The sequence below is a fragment of the Emydura macquarii genome, unplaced genomic scaffold (assembly GCF_026122565.2).
Source record: "Emydura macquarii macquarii isolate MOO-44397 ecotype Brisbane River unplaced genomic scaffold, CSIRO-AGI_Emac_v2 contig_3287, whole genome shotgun sequence".
Lineage (NCBI taxonomy): Eukaryota > Metazoa > Chordata > Testudines > Chelidae > Emydura > Emydura macquarii.
This window is the reverse complement of record NW_027133424.1, coordinates 5,077,525-5,097,826: the sequence shown is the minus strand read 5'-3', so window position 1 is coordinate 5,097,826 and position 20,302 is coordinate 5,077,525. Positions and strand designations below refer to the sequence as shown.

Sequence of the window (20,302 nt, the reverse complement as noted above, 5' to 3'; positions counted from 1 at the left end):
GGGGGGCAGGTGAGTAGAAAAGGTTGTGTCCCGCCCACAGCCAGGAAGATGCTGCTTCTTTCCCCTGTAGTTAGCTGCAGGCAGAAGGACCATTTCTTGGTGCTGAGAATGATGTTGCCCCAACAGTACTTTTGCTCTAGGGTCTTACACACAAATCTAAGGGGAGATGCTGTGCTCCAGCATCACTGCCCAGTTCTTGGTTTCTGGGTTGAACTTTAGCCTCTGCTGCAGGCACTGCTAGTTGAACCGGTTAAAAAACAGGGTCACCACCCCTTCTCACCCCCAGGACCTCATCCTGCTGGCCACAGTTCAAGCAGCATTATAGGACTTAAGAGCATAAGGGACAAAACTCAGGCCCCTCTGCTCTAAAGGTGGTTCTTTTCCTGCCCTTGGCCCAGACCCTTGCGTCCCGTGATCCCTTTTCTCAGACAAGAAGCTGTTCCATGAGTGCCAGTGGTGCAGTCTTTGCAATTGTATTATTTTACCCAGCAATCTGCATCTCGGGCAGATGAGGGCAACTTTTAAACAAGGTATGCAAACGAAGAAGGCGGTGAGGGCCAAAGCAGCTGTGCCTTGGGGACAAGGGGATTTCAGAGATGGAGGATATATTGAATTATTTAGGGCAGGTAATGGTGGCTGTTTCTCCCTACTATAGCTTAAGCAGGAGATGGAAAATGCCACCGTTGAGTATTGGGCAGGTGACGAGATCCAGAACTTCAGTTATCCTTAATTTCATCCCTTTGCTCCTTGTGTCTCCTTTGTGGTAATGCTTTTGCCTACTCTGCTCTAGCTAAACTAGCCCTACACCACATTTAATTCTTCCTCACTCAGTCCCTTGTGTGGGTGCATTGCTGCCAGTGCAGCACTAGTGTGCTGGTATCCTAGCACTGAACACTATGCTAACAGCATTAAGTGTATCACCACCTTTCTGGAGAAGCAGCAGAAACCCACATCCTGAAAGAACCACTGGAGGCAGCTTTGCATTTGGCAGTGCCTCTCTGTACCCACCTCATGTCAGTTCTACTTCTAGGCTTTCCCTTTTGATACTGCACTTGATTTAAAAATCCTGTTGCCCTGAATCCTTTATGCAGTGAGTGATCTAGGCAGTAGCTCTGTTGTAGGTGGGACTCTTAAGTTAACTTTGCTAAACTCCCAGCTGGACAAGCTTGAGTCTGTCTGCTGCTTGTTCCCTGATCACCCACTCACTAGTCCTCTACCCCACAGTTGAAAGTTTCAGCTCCTCTCCAAAACAGCTGTCAGTGTTTATTTAACTGCACTGCAAGTGACCTTGTATTGAATGCTACAATACTAATAACCATGTCTTTTCCCACTAGAAGACAGCACTTTGAGCTGCAGCTCCCATTCCATAAGCAGATCTCACAGCCAAGGCCATCCACAAGCACTTTTATCTGATTGTTAGAATAAAGGAATATAAAACAGTTGTGTGTGTACATAAGAGTAGCTTGCCTAATTGTAGGTGCCTTGAGGGATAACAAATAACTTTCACTACACCAGCAACGTAGGCGGGGCTAGGACTGGAGCATTAGCCTATTCCAAAGCTGCTGATGGATGCCCTTAATACGATCTTCACTGCACAAACCAACCAAGGCTCTGTCAGCATATAGAGATGGCCAACCAGTATTCAGACACCCCTCTCTCCATGCTGAAGCAGTTTTGGGCAAGGGCATTACTGATCTAGAAAAAGTCAGTCATGCTCCTACCAAGGCTGTCATAGGGTTCAGTGTGCACAAAGGAAACCTGCTTACAGAGACTCTAGCATCACTGCAGTTTTTCTCCATGCACACAGCTGTCGGAGCACCACCCCATATTTAGTCAAAGTGTTACACTAAATAAGTGCCAGTAGACAGAGCAACTACTTCAGTAGCAACAGCTGCTTGTGATGAATCAAGGTCACTTAATCTAATTTTAGTCCTAGGCCCCCACACAGAGGGTGGAGAATAGGACACAAACTTGAGCCTCAAGAGTTTGTCTCCCCGCCGCCACACCCACTACAAAAGAATAGAATTGCAGCACACTGCCCCACCCTGGCTTCCCCCTTTGGCACCTGACATTGAGCACTCCCAGCTACTGCCATCAAAAAGTTCTAGTAGAAATCTCTGCTTAGTGAGTGGGATGGCCTGTTGCTCTCCTGTGAGGCCCCTGCCATTAGAACACAGATTCCACACTGCCCATCTCCACACAGACGGTTTTCAGCTGCGAGTAATACTCCATCGCTGCCTGGCCGTTCTCTCTGCCAAACCCTAGAAGGGACAGACACCATATCCAAGAGTCAGATAGCAATGCCAGTCATCGCCACTCGCTCTGTCACCAGCCATGTGGCCAAATACCACCCCCTCTGGCCCTTTGAGGAAGGATGACCCTGCCTGCAGGGGGCACAGCAGCATCACTAGCTTCTTGACATGGTATTTCAAGTTTTCCCTAATACAAGTAGGAGCCATGGCAGGCCATGTAAATTCCCCTCCCTTGCTTTCTCTGTGGTACACTGCAGCCCACTCACCAACTTCTTGCCTTCAGTGTCTAGCTGCAGCCCTGGGGAATTTAGGGCTGGCTGCTCAGAATAGCGACCAAGATGTTGCATGGCTTTTGGCTTCCCAAGCTTCTGAGAATACCACTTGATCCTGCCATCACAGGAATAGTGACAACCTTATTCTTATATGCTGGAGAGGTTTAGAAACCCCGTTTAGAAAACCCAAGCAGGTTTTGCAGAGCTGGAGCCTTGCTCACCTGACATCTTGTATCCCCCAAACGGCAGCTCCACAGGGCTCATGTTATAGTTGTTAATGAAGCACATTCCAGCTTGGAGAGCAGCCACCACCCTGTGAGCCCGCTGGATATCCCTGCAAGAGAAAAAGTTTACTGAGAGCCTTCCATTCCATGCCAGCTTCCCCACCCCATCTGCAAACAGCTCAGGTGGGGGGCATCAAGTCCCACTGGCAGCCTTTGCTCACCCATGCCCAGCAGCAGTGCTGACGCGAAGTGAATGAGAATCTGGTCCACAGGCAGTGTCTAAAATGAAGCACCCAACCTGTGCCTGCCCAAGGGATGTAGCAGATAATTGCCAGGAAGCCTAGGGTGGAACTTAGTTTAGAGCTGTCAGAACAAGGAAACCAGGAAGGCGGGCTGGCTGTCTTCTCCCCCACCACTGGAGGGGGAAGCAGACAAGAGCTGCCTCTGGACAGTTGGTGTGTGCACATCCTAAAATGAGGCAGTGTCTTCCCATGGCAGAGAAGAGAGACAGAGCTGTGAAGGAGATCGAGTGGCAGCTGGAGACAGGTTGTTATGAAAGGTGAAACTGGGGCGGGGGAGATAACAGACTGTAATTTACAACAAGGTCTGTATTCCTAGCATGATTCATTTTGTTTATCTTTTATGTTACAAACTCCCAGGGGCAGGGACCATTTCCTATTCCATGTCTGCACAGTGGGACCCCAGTCCTAGCTAGAATACAAATAGCAGCAGAGACAACAAGTCCCAGCAAGCAGTTAGAAACAGGAAGTGTCTTTTTGTTCCAAGTTGTGTACACCACCTCACACAATGAGGTCCTGGTCCATGACTAGGAATCCTAGGTGCTATGATAATACAAATAACAAATAACAGTGCTCTGGCTTGATCTGAGTCATCTTACTGCTCTCTGTGGCTGTTAGGTGAGAGCATCCATGAAGCAGAATTGCCACCAGCACGTAGCGTTCTAGTCTGGTAACATTCTTCCCTTATCCCTAGTCCATTTCAAGGACTGCACACTGCCCCCACCTGTACCTGGTAAAGACACCACCTGCCAACCCAAAGGTGGTGTTATTGGCTCTCTCCAGGACCTCCTCCTCAGTGTCAAATGGTAGGATAGACATGACAGGCCCAAAGATCTCCTCTTTCACACACGTCATGTCATCTCTGCAGTCCCCTGAAAGCGTTGCAACACACACTAGTATAGAGAGGTGAATTCTGTATACATAACCCCAGCCCTGTCACAACAGTACTTGATATAGAGTACCAATGAAGATGCTATAAGCCAAGCTGGGAAGGGTTTAGGGTAAAAAGGGGGGAGGGGCGGCATAGCCTACCTCTCACATGAAGAGCAAGCACTAACTTCTACACTCATCCCTCTGACCAGTCATTTTACTGGGCTTCAACCCACAACTTGTGTCACTTTTCTGTCAAGGCCACCATTCTCCATCCATCACGTCCCTGTATCCTGTCAAAGCTCCTGAATCTATGTATTCCTACATGCCTTGCATTGCAACCTGAAACCATTATCTGCGCTACTTGCAGGGAATGTTGCAATTCAAGACTGAAGGGCTAGGCAGAGCTATGTGTGAGGCCAAAGGAGGGTGCTGCAAGTCAGGATTGAATGTACTGGCAGACTAGGAGGTGCAAGCTTGCACATCTTCTGCCTGTACCATGCGTATAAGACCCTCCAACACCTAAGACACATAAAAATCATATCCAGACATGGCATTGATGTGTGACTTCTATCCTGGCTCTGCCTGATTTAGGAAGCGGGCAGGCTGCCTGCCCACAATTCAAAGCCCTCGGCTGCTGCTTCACATCTCCCATTCCCTCCCATTCCCCTTCAGATCTACCCACCCTCCATTCCTCTACCTGTGTGTCCAAGTCTTCCAGCCCTGGGGCTGAGACATTAGTCACAACTAGAGAGGGTTGGTTGTAAGGAGCTTCAGGAGGAAAGAACAAAGCTAGGCAAACTGGAGTGTGATAGCAGACGAAAGTGAATGTGGGCTAAAGGTATATCTACACTGCAATCATAGGTGTGCATGCAGCACACAGACACACCCAAGCCAGCTTTGATCTAGCTAGCCTGGATAACAGCAGAAGCAAAGCTGCAGTAACAGGTAGAAGCATTCCCCAGGTGTCCCTGGGTACAAACTCTTGCCGCTAGCCCATGGTGCTGCATCTGCACTAGTACTTTATTCAAGCTAGCTCGGGTACATCTACACAGGCTGCAATCACGGATCTGACTGCAAGGTAGCAATGCCCCAAGCTGCAAGGTAGTGCACAATATGGGACACAATTTGAATTTCTCATAATCCTTCCTGGTCTCTAAATGAACTCCAGAAAGGGACCTAGGCATTGTTGTGGACAGCTCAAAGACCTCTGCTGACTGCACAGCAGCGTTGGAGGGTTAGGAAGCATAAGAAAATAAGGCAATATTGCTACACTGTATAAAAAGTCTGCCCTTGAATACCATAGTCAGTTCTGGTCACCCCTTTGCAAAATAGCCAGGGTAGGAAAGATCTAAAAGTATTAGAGGCCCAGAGAAACTGAGAAGATTGAGACTATTCAGTTTACAAGAGGGGATATGACAAGAGGTGCATCAAACAACAAACAGTTTAGAGAAGTTAGACCGGGCACTCCTTTCTCACATACAAGGAAACTCCCAAATTTAAAAGTGATGAAAGAAAATGGTTTTTTTTAAAAATAAAGCAATGATGATAAGCCTGGGGAACCCACTGCCACTAGATGAGGCAATCAAGAGCTTAGTAAGGTTAAAAAAGCTAATTCTCCTTGAACATCTACAGTCAAACCACATGGAAAAAGCTTCTTAAATGGATATCAACGTATATGTCTCAGGGCACAGAGCAAGCACTAACTACCCAGGATTAGGAAGAAATTTTCACCTCTTTGGACCAGTTGTCTCAGTTGTCCATCCTCGGGGTATTAATACACCTTCCTCTGAAGCATTGGATTCTGGACACGGCCATAGACATTACACATCACTGATCTTATTCAGTATGTTCCTATGCCTTTAGAGTACTGTGCATTGAGTCCAGCTGTCTGAACCATACACACTATCTGAGAAGGGTTACACCTTTCATGGGCTTCACTTTAGGCAGAGGGTCTCACTGAGCTCAGGAATGGTTAGCTTTACCCTACGCATGTAAGACAGCTCCACTGAGCTGAAGAGGAATCATACCTAGCACGCAGGGTCGCATGTAGTAGCCATTCTTCAGCTTGGAGTCATCCGGAACATACAGGTCCCCACCACACAGCACCTTCACCCCCTGAAAGTGAGCCAAACCAGAAGGTACACAGCATGTCCGAGTGCCAGCATACTGCCCTGACGTGCCTGTTGGCCAGCAGCAGCCACAGCTGCAGCCTTAGAAGAGGCTTAAGGTGAATGAAGCTGGCTAGTCACAGGAATGATGGATTCCACAAGTCTGGGGGCTTGATGCAGTGGCAACAGTCAAATCAGCTTCAAAGACAGCTGCACAGCAAAGCCCCTGGACTGTTTGGGAGGCTAAGAGAGCAGGAGTTGTCGTGCTGTGAGTATAAGGAGACCAGACCAGGCAGTTCTCAGTGACAGGATTAGCCAATTCCCCAAGATCAGGAAGCCTCCCTCCCTCCTTTCCTTCATGCCCACAAAGTACAGAACAGCAGCAGTTTGTGCCACTTGTTTGGGAAAGTCAGGCTGTATTCCCAAAGGTACTTTGGTTCCCTCGCCTTCAGCAGATCTGGCATTTCCCCCCCAGGCTCCTCCAAGAACTTCAATACGTACTCAAGATGCCTCCAGGCCTGAGCAGCATGTGACTGGACGGATACATTATGGGAATGTTCACCCCACCCAGAAGAGCAAGTGGTCTGCTCTATTCTACCAGCATCACTGCAGGCAGCAGAAAGATTACTCCTCCATGGAAATTAGATAGTCACATGGCATACCCACTGCTGCCCTTGGCTTGACCTTGCTCTCATTTTTTAGAGCACATATCATCCAGCAATAAGTGCTTTGACTGGAAAGGAAAGGGTTATAGCAGATGTCTGCAGAGGGCAATCTGCCCTAGTGCCTAGTCCATCAAGTGGTAACTGCAGCATACCACCACCATGACCAGGCTGTCACTGGGGACAGCAGAGACTCTGGAATAAATCATGCTGGGACCTATTAACAGGCTTGCACGTTTTCCCTGGCCCGTGTCTGTTATCAGCTAAGAATGGAAAACCCTTGAGTTTAGAGCCACTCAGAGCCTGAACGGACAGCACCTGCTGCTCCTCAGGCCACAAACAAAAGCCTCCCAGGTGCAGCAACAAGTAGACAAAGGAGAAGCCCATTTTCAGCTGTTTGTATTAAGAGCTGGCCAGAGCCCAAAATTCAGGGCTCTGCCATTCTCCTGTTACAGGTAGGGATATTGCTAACATGCCTGGTGGAGCCAGGAGCTGCAGTTCCTTGTTAGTATGTCAGAAAGGGTAATGCAGAGCCATAGACTTGGCCTGTGGCTGGAAGAATGCATTTCCCACTGCTTGGTTTGAAGAGCCCAGTAAGCTGTAATTCGAATCTGTCCAGGTGATCTGTTACTGGCCTGGCGTGTTAAACAAAGAGCTCTGCAGTTAAACTTTAAACCAGGCCTGTCAGACTCATTCTGGGGAGAGAGCCAGGACCGAAGTTCAGGACAACATTTTCCCCCCTCAACCAATGAATGGCACAGCTCCAACTGGAATCAATGGGAAGTTTGCACAAAGATCAAGGGTGGAATCTGGCCAGTATGTAGTCAGTTTGGGCCAGCCCAAATCAGCATTGCACCAGTGGAGCTATGCCAGTTTACACCACTTAAGGATCTGGCCCTTAGTTGTTCATTACACAGTCAATCCCTTAGTATCATGTGAAGAACATTTTCCTGCTGAACTTCAGGATGACCCCTACTTCTGTCATTTGTTTCTCTGCCCTCCCCTTTCTCCTTTCTGTTTCTCTTCCTCCGTCTCTCCTCTCCTTTCATCCCTCTGCACCACCTCCAATTCTACTCCTCCAGGGTTCAACCCAGTCCCCTTACCTATTCCTGCTGCTAAAATCATTCACAATTAAATAGCTAGTGCTGAGATATGAACGATTATTAGGCTTTAGCATAGCTAGACCAAAGACATTAGAAGGGTTTGGAAGTTCCCGGGTGTCAAAGTTACTGTACCCAGGCTTCCTGCAGACCCAGGCATACATCACTTCACTGGTTACACTTGGGTTAAGTCTGGAAGGGTCTCTCTGCAAACAAGGCCTACAACTGTGTTTTTAAATGAAAGCTGAGATTCTAGAGTATTCAAATATTCCCCATAAATAGATCAAGAGAGCCACATGTTAGCCCATATTGTAACATATAAAGCAGAGGTGGCAATCTATCCCATGATGCCATAGCCGTGCTGAGACACTAATATCTGTATGGTATGATATCCTACCACTCTGATTAAACATCAAGCTGCTGTGTACTGTGTAAGTTTTAATCCAGGGGTCCCTAGTGCATGTACCCTCTTGGCATGTGTAATTCACATCACCCCACAAAGGGAGGAGAGAGAATACATGCTGTCTATCTATTAAACTAGCAGCAGAGGAAGGTCCATTCCCCAGCATATGTGACTCTTTCCAGCAAGCTCCCACAAATCCAAGGAAGCTGGATGCTCTCACCTGCTCCTTCGCCTGCGTAATGAACCCCAGGACTCGCTCCAGGTGGGAGCGGCTGATGAGGGCCCCCATCCTCGTGTCTTCCAGAAGTGGGTCTCCAATTTTAATCTTCTGGGTGCGTTTCACCACTTCCTTCGTGAAGGCCTCCAGGATCTCCCTCTGCACAAACACTCGAGTGCCATTGCAGCAAACCTGGGCCATCAGAATCAGCAATATCTTAAGCAAGGCTCTTTAGGAGGAGGAGAGGTATATAACACACTATGGTCCCCACAGGGCTCCCCATCCAACCCACTGAAGCAGCACATGCACCACCCTCATGTTTCACTTACACTACCTCACAGAGATTTGGCCTCAAGTGGCTACTAAGTGATCAATGTAACTACCAAGTTTAACCACTTATCTATCTTTCCTCAAACATATTGGGAGTGAGCTGAAGGATTCAAACTCCTTTCCCTGCATCACCAGCTCCATATAGGCCACCAGCATGATTGCTGTTTGCATGGCAGTCTGATTGATTAGAGAGGAGCTCAAAACAGCCCTGGATCCTTCCTTCCCAACTCGGGAGCTGTTTGGACATGATACACAAGTGAGCTGCCTTATGCAGCTCAGTCCATCCCCAGAGGCAATAACGGCAAAGGGGTCGGCTGTTGACTCCCTCACCACAAAACACATCACACACCAGTATTTTAGTGGTCTCGGTGCCACTAAGTGGTGAAAATATATACAGCCACCAGCAGAGGATAATCAGAGCTGGCTCCTCCAACTCCAAAGGTGCCCCAAAGGGACACTTAAGCATTTAGTTATTGTGGTGATAGATGTTACAGAAAACCTCAAAGCACCCACAGAGGAGTAAAAACCTCGCAGACTGGCATGGGGGTGGAAGCATTATCAGTAAGCCAGAGAGGAATGCCCCACACTGCTGAAGACTCACAGCAGCTGATCTAGTCAGTAACGGAATCCAAAGAGGCCGCAGTGGGGAGGCAGAGTCAGACATTCTGATCTCTGTGCTGCGGATTTGATTCCCAAGACCTAAGTGCAGGAATAGTTGATTTGTGTAAGGTACCAGCCCCTGAAGAGATGCTCCTGGAGACACCACCTCCACTCCAGAGAATGACACTACCTCCTGGGACAAGGGAGGAAGGAGCTCAAGGTGGCACAGAGAGTAGGCACTCGAACCCCAGTTTTGTCCTCTATCATGACTCTCACTAGAGGCAGAACCCAGGACGTGTGCCGTTCTCCCTGTTATGGCAGCAGCTCCTGTGGGACCGCAGTCCCATTACAGGACTCTACATTAGTCCCACGCAGTGCTCTAGTGTGTGCCCTTCCCCAAGCCACCGAAGAGACTTCATAAACAGGTTCCATCATGTGGTAGTTCTCCTATCGTGTACAAGGAGGGGGAATGTAACTTGAGTGTTTTAGGACATCCATCGTTGTAGTGTCAGTGAGTCTGGAGGAGGGAAGGGGAGGGAGACATGATGTGCCCCCTCAACCTCAAGAACAGTCTTGCTGCCCTCCCGCCAATAGGGTAGTAAGCGGGTAGCATTCACATCCCCTTGGACCTGCGGACCTCGCCCTGCGTGAGGAAGTTGGCCATCAGGGCTCCATTCACGGCATTCTCCAGGATGCTGTCAGAGAATATGATGAGGGGGGATTTGCCCCCCAGCTCCAGGGTGACTGGTTTGATCCCTTTGGCTGACATCTCCATGATCTAATACAAACAAAGACAGAAGGGACAGGCTGGTGGGGGTGTCCATGAGGGCCCAACCAGGTACAGAAGGGCCACAGGAGACCACAAATATATGCCCCCCCACTCTAGAGAAGGGGGTGAGAGGGAAAGTTCACCCCTGCTCATACACGCGCCCTTTGCAACAACAGAAGCAAGTCACATGCAGAAAGTTGGGGACTGCCTTTTTTTTTTTAGTAGGGTGGGGCACTAAGAAGTGTTCCCAGGCTGCTGCACTGTGATGGACACGACAGACAATGATTACAATGGTAGTTGAAAGCCAAAGAACTGTGCATGTTGAAAATGTACAGTTTTAAGGGTGTATCAATTTTAATATGTTATAGACTAATTGAGTGCAAGGATGCAGACACACAGCACCAGCCAAAGCTGCACAGAGTGGGCATCACCTAGACTAGCAGATGATGTGTGTGTCTGTGAAAATATCTACCATTCCAGAAGCAGAGTGACCCAGTCTGTGCTATGCTACTCTGTCCTGCAGATCTTATAAACTCTTTTAGAGGCCTCCCCTGCCTCAGGGAATGGAAAAGGGCCCTGGTTTCTCAGCAGAGAAACTCTGCCAGGGATTGCACGGGGTAGGAGGGGAGTACTCTGAAAAGGCAGCAACTACAAACTGAGGGGAATGAGTAATATCCCCAGCCCCACCACAGGAAACAGACAGGATCAGTTAGTATCCCATACTAATGGAGGATCCCTTTCAGATGTTCCAGTAGGAAAGCCCTTGAGTTCCAAGCTAACACGGCCCCAGGATAAATTTTTTCCAGCTCCCAAGTGTTCACTGTCTGGCTGCATGTACATGAGCATAATTTGCTGTAGGTCAGGGCTTATTCCTGTTTATTCCCCATGATACCACTGCTAGGTAAGCAGCTGTCCAGTAATGTGGGGTAGAAAATTATTAACCGTAATTACTACCCTTCTTCCCGCTAAGAAAAAAGGGGTCTCTGCATATTGATTTAACCTGAGTTTGGGATGATTGAAGGGGAACATATTAGTTTCCAGTTCTTGTATGTTCTGTTGCTGCATAGCTCAAACACATCCTGACCAAAGTTTACCCATTGGGTACCTGTATTTCTTCCCCGCCAGAGAACCCACTTTACCAGGCTGAAAAGTTTAACTCTCTCTCAGAGCCAAGACTCCCCAGGGTTTTGATCAGGTTAATAGCTCTTCTCTAGAGCAGAGGCAGCCCTCAAGGCCACCCCCCACCTCTAGTACTCCACACAGATCCCTATAGCATAAGTAAAGCCTTTTATCTGACAGTTCTGAATAGCTGCAAGTCATGCCCCATGTGCCCAGCCATTGTCTAGGGCAGGCTGCTTGTACACAGGCTTGTGGGAGGCTTTGCCTCTGCAGCATGTCCTCTGGCATTAGTGCCATAATGAGAAGCCCCTTGCCCTCCCCAGCACAAAGGGGTCTTTACCTTGATCCCAGTTGGCACGCTTCCTGTGAAAGAGACCTTGGCCACATCCCGGTGCTGGCACAGAAACTGACCTGTGGCAGCTCCACCTTGCACCACACAGAATAGCCCATTGGGCACGCCAGCCTGGGTGAAGATCTCTGCCAGCATCACCGCGGAGATGGGGGTGAGGGGAGATGGCTTGTAGATCATGGCATTACCTATGCAAATCCAACACAAAGGCAGGACAGGAGAGGGGGTGTTAAAACCTCAGAGGCACTGGGGACAGGGAGATGGGAGGGATTGCATGTTCAAACATCTCACCCTCCAGTAGGACGATGGATTTTGCAGAGATTTAAAACAGGAGAGCAACTGGCAGTTTTGTCCCTTTGGATCCCAACAGGCAGAAACAGCATTTACAAATGTAATAGTCTAAGTAACTGATTAAATAAGGGCACACAAAGGGGGGCAAACAACTGAAGGCACACAGCAGCAGGAATGTACTAGTATGGCATCTGCTACTGGAACTAACAGAAGGAGGGGCAGGGCCATTGCTTTGCAGGCCCCATGACTTTGCTCCTTCCCCTATCTCTCAGTCTTTCACTGAAACTTTTACCTGTTTGGTGGGAGGCAACAGCAGCACCCCCTCCCTGTCATGCTCCCACCCCGAAACAGAGTTATTTGCCATCTATGCCTTGCCTTGGTCTCCCCTCCCTGCCAGAATGAGTGTCTCTGAGGAAAGGACCTAAAACTAACAGATCCTTCATCATCCACTAATGCAGCTTAGCGCATGAATGCTTAACCCTGACTCTCTCCTTCGCCACATGATCACCCACATCACAAAGAAATCTACACAGACTGGGGGAGGGGGGAGAAGGAAGTCTCATTACCACAAGCCAAGGCTGGGGCAGACTTCCAACAGGCAATCTGGAAGGGGTAGTTCCAGGCTCCAATCCCAACACATACCCCAAGTGCCTCTCTTCGGGTGTAAGCAAAGGATCCCCCAGGAAGCTGGACATGCTGACCTGGGTGGGGATAAATACAGGTGAATGAGAACAGATGGAGTCAGAGGAGCACAAACTAGCAAAGCACCTTCCAGTCCTATCAGGCAGCTTCAGACTCACTGCCACATGGGATCTAGCAAAGCCCTCCACACCTACAGGTTTGCAAGTGCCCCAAGACCAGTAGCACCAAATGGGGTTTGCCCAAAGCGGTCTTAAGATCAACTCAAAGAGCAGCTCCACCTCTTAGTGAACATGAGAGTGAAATCCCAACAGTGCCAGAGAAACTAGCAAAAGGACAGACAGAGACAAAATTCACTGTTGGCCCAGGTGGGTGCCTGTAAGCCCACTGAAACCAGCTGCATTTGATTATGCCAACAGTGGCAGGAAGATCTTGTGGTTAAGGCACTGGCCTGGGACCCAGATGATCTGGGTTCAATTTCCAGTTCTGTCAGACTGAGAGAGAGACTTGGGTCAAGTTACTATATCTTTCTGTGCATCAGTTTCTCCATCTGAAAAAGGAGATAAGCCACCTCTTCCCCTCCATCCCCCCGCTTTGTCTGTCTTGTCTTTTTATGCTGTAAATTCTTCACAGCAGGAACTCTCTCTCACTATGTTGTTAATATATAGAATATAGATATTCAGGCCTGCCTATGAAGGCCCATGTTCTATAAGTATATTCTTATAATTTAAGCTAGTTATAGGGGTACAAAACAAAGAATCAAAACCACAGGTCTCCTCTCGCTGCGATAGTCTGAGGCCTTGTACTTTGGCTCAGACGCAGGGGTGGCGGCCATAAACTAGGAAGTGTGCAGTCACATAGTGGCACACAAGACAGTGATCCAGTCTAACACCTCCAGATAAAGGAAAGATTTTAGAATGTCTAAAGGAAACTTGGTTTGATAGGTAATTCTTTTTCCAGACAGAATGCTAACAACAGTTGTGGTTGTAAAATCGACACTCATTGTTTTGTCTTCAAGGTACCCAGTTCTCTATTATCTATTTGAATGATTTCTGTCTGGTTCTTTGATTGTTTCTGTCTGTTGCATAACTAAGTATGATCAGTTAAGGTGGTGGTACATGATTGGTTAATGAATTACATTACAATATATTAGGATTGATTAAAGAATCATCTTGTAATATTGTTAAAGGAATGATTGGTTAAGATACATTAGAAAAATTGAGATAAAACAGGAAGTAGTGGGGAAGATGCATTGGTGTAAAGGACCAGGGGATCCTAATGGATGCTTGCTTAAAAAAAAATCCCAATAAGCCTGTCGTATTGCCTGCTGCTGGACTTTGGACTTCTGCTTCTGTCAGCAAACTAAGAACTGAAAGGACGGGGGGAGAGGGAGTCCTAACGTGTGTATAAACAGCACCTAGCACAAGGGGCCCTGATCACAGCTGGGGCTTTCAGGCCCGGTTAACAGTGAATATGGTCCCCGAATATAAGGAATAAAGACAAAAAAAGAAATATAACTTCCATTTGTTAGCTGCTATACTACAGTCTCACCCATTTATATTTATAGCAGTGCTTCTAACCCCCAGATTATGATAAAGCTTTTATCAGCAGAACCATCCTTAAGAGACGTTTAAACCAGAGTCCAGTCTGCACACTGTCTGGGTGAAAGCTGAGAGGCCCAAGGCACTTTCAAAAAGAAGCCAGGGATATCACTGGAGGTGTGGCCAGTTGCCTTTCCCACTTCACAATCAGCATCTGTCTCCTTAGACTATAAAGGAATCTTGCTACATGCAGAATGGCTGCCCTGTTTACCTGGTCACTGCGTTCCCTGTGCCAAATTCTGGCACTCCTGCTGAGGTCAATGGAGCCACACAGGTTTTAAAGCAGGACAGAATTTGCTCCCCATGTCTAACCCACCACTATAAAAGTGTGGAGATACATGTGATAGGAAGGATGGTATCTGAAACCAAAATTCTACCTTATTCCAAATAGCCAAGGACTTTCTAGTGGCCCTAAGATTTTATCATCCTCTAACTAAATGATCATTAAAATATACCACTGACTGACTCACAGCTGGGGAAAAGCAATGAGGCTACAGTGACCAGTATAACTCTCACCTGCTATAGCTCCCGCTAAACCTGCATAATAGTCCAGGCACTGCCAAGATGTGTCAATGTCTATTCTGGCTTCGAAGATGGATTTCCCATTATTGATGGTTTCCAGGGTGGCAATTTCTTCCCTCCGTTCCTATAAGTGCAGCACAGGAGCAGCATTAGACAGACTGCGGCACCACTCACAGCAAGCTAGTTTCTTTCCAACACAGTTGAAGACAGTCTTTGCCATCAGTAATGTCCCAATCTTCTCTACAAGACATGTTTTCCAGTTGCCATTTACCAGGTTGTCAATGTGTTGAGCTGGGCTTAGGGAAGTGTCTAACGAAGACCTGCTGGGGTCTGCCACAGATCTAGTCTTGCTTAACATCCTTGTTGACATGTATTGATCATTTAGATTGAGAAGTGGAAGTAAACAGAACATTAAGGAAGGTCACAGATGATCTGAAACTGGGAGGAACTGAAAATAATGAGGACAAGAAAAGTTCAAAAGGGATCTAAAGAGGCTAGAACCATGGATTTAAAATAAAAAGAAGTTCCATTGATAATTCATCTTTGCTGCCTTGAACATGGCATTATGATTCCACTGTACTGGTCAGGCAGCAGCAGAAGTTGTACAATTAAGGGGGAAAAAAAAAGCAAAAATCCCTCCAAAAATACAGCAGAGGCAAACCTGAAATGCTGCCAAGTACACTTTTCAGTGTATTCTTTCGTTTGTCCTAGCAACAGTCCCTTTCTAAAGCATCCCAGTCATCACAGAAGCTCTCCCATCAGCATAGGCGGCATGTTCACTAAGTGCTACTGTGGCGAAATGCAGATAAGCCCTTAGTAGTTGTGAAGATAAGGCAGCATAACAGTTATGCAATTTAAGTTCCAAAAGCAAACAGAGACAGGGATAATGCCCTCTACTTCCTGCAGGCACAAAAGTTCCAGGCTCTGGGAGGCTTCACTTCCAGCAAGTTTACATGGATTTTTATATGTCTGCAAACAGAATTAAGTTTGCTATAAGGATACGGAAGCTACCGTAGTGGGGTAAGCAATCCAGAGACCTCAGCTCAGGCAGAAATTTGGCTTATACTCTTTGGGAAAGGAGAGACCCAAGAGACGGGGGAAGGCAGACACATTAAAGGCTCTGAAGAGAAGAGACAGAAAACTGAGCTAGCGTCACATGCAACGACAAAACTGCCTTGAATGACTTGATGAGACTGGAGGCCCAGCCCTGCCCAAGAGAATTTACTATCTGTGCTGACCAAAGAGGACTTTGGAATGTTACCCATGCAGTTTGAAGAAATGTTACTGCATTAGTGGTCTTTTCTAGTGATCCAAGCACAGCCTCACAAGCAAGCTGTCAAGGGTTTAAAGAACAGCTCAGGAGGAGGACCAAGGACAGAATGACTCCATTCCAACACAAGACAAAAGCTCCACCACATACCCGGATAATCCTGGCAGCCTCCAGTAGAACCCTGCTCCGCTCCATGCCTGATTTTTGGCTCCATATCTTAAAGGCAGCTTTAGCACTCTGCACAGCCAGATCTACCTCCTTCTCCCCAGAGAAGAGAAACTTGCCTATCACTCGACCTAAGAAAAGAGAAGGTTCATATTTTAGAGGTTGCATTCAGAGATTTTTGCCAATAACCTCGCTATCTGCAATTGTTTACAGAAGTAGCACCAGTGTGATTCATGGTTTACAGTATCAGAGGAAGTGTTCATTCTGTCTCTAACAACTTTTGCATTTATGCTAATAGATTTTAAGGCTATAAGGAATCATTGTGATCATCTAGTCTGACCTCCTGTATAAGACAGGCCACAGAATAATTTCACCTAGTAATTCCTACATTGAACCCAATAACTTGTGATTGAACTATAGCATCTTTTAAAAAGACATCCAATCTCAGTTTAAAGATTTCATGTGATGGAGAATCCACCACAACTTGTGGTAAACTGTTTCAATGGGTAGTTAACTTTGCTGTTCAAATTTTGCTCCCTATTTCCAGGTTGAATTTGTCAAACTTTGACTTCCACTCGTTGAATCTTGTTATGTCTTTGTCTGCAAGATTAAGAAGTCTCCTCTCTCTATTGATTCTGTAGGACTTGGGATAAAGAATGGTTACTGACCTTTCGTAACTGTTGTTCTTCGAGATGTGTTGCTCATGTCCATTCCATACCAACCCTCCCTTCCCCTCTGTTGGAGTTACAGCAAGAAAGAACTGAGAGGGAAGTGGAGCCAACAGTGCCCCTTATACCAGCACATATGCATGCGACCCCAGAGGGCACTAAAGCCAGCCCTCCAGATACCATGAGGGAAAAATTTCTGGCACCAGTGCATGTGGCGCGCACACAGCTGACATGCCATGGAATGGACATGAGCAAGCACTTGAAGAAGAACCCAATGACACCCTCTCCTAAAATCCTCTCCCAAAAAGCCTTTTAATCCCAGCAGTTTAAGACAGTTATAATTTTTAATACATTTTGAACAGGTCCTTTGCCAGTACCAGAATTTGATACTGGCAGAGATTTTTACTATCACTAAGGGCCAGATCCCATCCAGTTCTTCATGGATACTCCACTGAAGTTAATGAGTATTCTGCTCATGGATTGGGTGCAGGGCTGGCTCCAGAGGTTGGTATTGGTATGGACTGTGCCAGCTTCTGGTATTGACACCAATCCCAAGTGCTATTTGCTAAACTAGTAAAGTGACAAACAGGCTGCCTCTGAATATGACCATTATGCTACTAGCACCAAGTGTTAACTGCTAGAACGGTGGTTTTCAACCTGTGGTCCGACAATGTCTAAGCTTTCCAAAGGGGTCCACACATCCCTTTGAAATTTTGTAGTGGTCCGCAAATGAAAAAAGGCTGAAAACCACTGCTAGAACTATGATTTTCCCAGGGTGGCTAGTGATCGAGTGCCCACCCTGAGACACCATAAAGCGATCTGATTTTCAGAGAATGGGTGCCCAGCACCGTGGGAAAATCAGAACTCTTTAAGGTGTCTCACAACCTGGGCATCCTAAAACTGAGGCAGTTTAAAGTCACAATCCACTTTTGAAAACCTTGGCAAAATTCACTAGTGTGAAGGGTGACCAAGACAGAAGGGAAAAGCAGCTACATGAAGACCTGAAATCCTTCAAGCATTTGAGTAGCAGCACCAAAGGCAATATTCACATAGGAAATGCAAGCACAAGCTTCTGCTTAGCTATCCTGTGGGTTAGTGGCTGGTATATCAGTGCTGAATTTCCAACAGAGGCAGTTATTCAATCCAAACACTGGTTCTAAGGCAAATTCACACTTTTCCTAATGCTATTGCACAGCATCTACAGATATTCTCACAGAGAATGCGATTGACATGAAGAGTGGAAGTGCTGGCAGGACAGAGGGTGATGCTGGATATTCAGAGGCTACACAAAAGGGAGGTAGGTCTGTGTGCCCCACAAAGCTAGGGAGATGAGAAAAGTGCATGTTTTCCTGTCTACCTCATCTCATCTAGGATGTGCTGAGTGCCTTTGCTGTTTCGCCCCATTCTGTTTACTAAGAAAGAGCACTGGGCTCAATCCACATGAGGACATGGGACCCAACTATCCCCAGCATTGATGCAACAGAATAGGAAACCCAGGCCACTTATCAGCTGCTGTGGGTTTGGCCATATTTGCTGCACTAACAAGGGCTCAGGAGAAAGAGGAATTATCAGATAAAATCTCCTTTTCCTGTCCCATAAAAGTCCTCATGGAAGAGCGGACCTGTTAAACTACATATTTATGGTCAAGACAAGCTACATAAGTATCACCCAAGTTGAAGGCAGTGTTGTTGTAGCCATGTTGGTCCCCAGATATTAGAGAGACAAGATGGGTGAGGTAATATCTTTTATTGGATCAATTTCTGTTGCTGAAAGGGATCCATAAAGAAAAGCTGTGTAAGTGAGGAAGTTTCTCTCTTTCACCAACAGAATTTGGTCCAATAAGAGATATGACCTCACCCACCCTGTCTCCCCAAATTGAAGGGACAATTACTTCTTAGAGACATTCATTGCAACATGCTGGGCCTCACACTGGAGTTTGGGATTTCAACTGCTGTGCCTATCTAGCATTCCACTCCAGTTTAGGGGCACGGCAGGTTATAGATCTTCAGGCTATTTCAACTGAGAAAACAGCAGCTCCTCCTGGGCTCTAGGATCCCAGGCCCCACCAGTGGCACAGAAGCAGTCAGCTACCTGTAGCTGGCTCATACACCTCCTCACTGTGGCTTCCATCCACAGGCTGAACTCGGGCCCCAGCCCTATAGTTGAGTGGCTGCTGCAAACTGAAGTTGCCAGTGCTGCTCATAGTGGTGAAGGAGAGGAAGGAGCCAAGTCGAGGCAGAAGGGGCTGCAGGCTGGGCCGTAGGAGCATCTGCAGGGCAGCAAGAACAGGCTGTGGGGGAAAAGAAACAGAGACAAGTGTCAATCACGGAGACCCCACAGCACCACCCCGCGCAAAGGGGGAGAAGGGGCCCTAGCACTGGAGGAAGAACGACAGGGGAGGTACAAAAGGTACACAATCCCACCAGGCGCAGGGACCCCAGCACAGGCGAGTGGGAGAAGGTATGAAATCCCCCACCGCCCCCTGTGGAGGGGCCCCCGGCTCTGGGGGGAAGGGACGAAATCCCCCACGGCCCCCGCGTGCCGACCTCCAGGCGAAGAACCCAACGCCCCGCGGGCGGAGGCCCCCAGCAGCTGGCAGTAAGGAGTCGGGGGACCGCAGCTGACGGGAGGCCCGGGACCGCTGCTGAACCTTTCCGTAACCCCGCCCAGCGCCCGCGAGCAGCAGCTCCGTTAACCGCCTGGCGCTGAGCAAGCGAACGAGCGTGCGCAATGCGCATGTTCAGGGGGGGTCATCACTTCCGCTGCTGCAGCTCCTGCCCCCGCTCCCGGGGCCGGGATTTGCCTGCCAGGCCTCTGGGCCAGGGGGAGAGCCGGGGTTGCCTTCACTGGATGACCCAGATTCCGCCCCGGGGGGGCGAGTTCGACCCTTCATCTGCCCCCTCTCCCTGCTGCCCCGCGAGCTTAGCTCCTGCTCTGCCTCCGGAAACCCCACACGTTGTGCAGGCTGTTAAATAACCCAAGTCCCTGCTCAAGCCAGTCCTCCCCACACTGCACCCCAAACCCACCCAAACTTTACCTTCTCCATCCAACCCACCTCAACCCTACCCAAGCAAACCCTACCTATCCTACACTACTCATCAATCCACACCCAAACAAATACCAACCCTATCCATCAAACCTGAACTGTACCCAAGCAAATCCTACCCAAACCATACCCAACCAACCTAAACCCTATTCAAACAAATCCTACCCAATCAAACCCTACCAAACAAATCCTATCCAAACCCTCCTACTCCTCAAACACTACATATCCAGCTCAGTAATGCTCCAGTTCAGTTCCTCACAATGCTGCTCAGATGCAAACCCTTAACTCTGATTTCAGCTGCATTAAGAAATATCTTCTGAAGGAACGCATGCAGTGGAAGAGTGTCTACGTGTACTTTCTTACCTACAATTGATGAGGTCTGAGTTCAGGTTTTTCCTTTTAAATTTCATAATTTTAGCAGAGGAAACATTAAAACTGGCCCCTCTTTGAAAGTTACTGTGATATGTGGACAACAGAGGAAGAGACTGGGTATGTTGGTAGTTCAGTAGGACCCCTCATTAAC

At 47.8% G+C, this 20,302-nt stretch overlaps 1 protein-coding gene across 1 annotated transcript; it reads right to left on the bottom strand.

Annotated features, from left to right (window-relative positions):
- Positions 1-152: 152 nt before the first annotated feature.
- On the bottom strand, positions 153-19,408 carry ALDH9A1 (aldehyde dehydrogenase 9 family member A1). The gene is made up of 12 exons (XM_067532553.1): positions 19,280-19,408; positions 18,825-19,023; positions 16,051-16,196; positions 14,625-14,754; positions 12,435-12,569; positions 11,569-11,765; positions 9,978-10,118; positions 8,414-8,602; positions 5,948-6,035; positions 3,778-3,919; positions 2,746-2,858; positions 153-2,261 (listed from the first exon to the last, which is right to left on the bottom strand). The coding sequence occupies exons 2-12, from the start codon at positions 19,000-19,002 to the stop codon at positions 2,167-2,169; spliced, it is 1,554 nt and encodes a 517-aa protein (XP_067388654.1). The 5' UTR covers positions 19,003-19,023; positions 19,280-19,408; the 3' UTR covers positions 153-2,166.
- Positions 19,409-20,302: the final 894 nt, after the last annotated feature.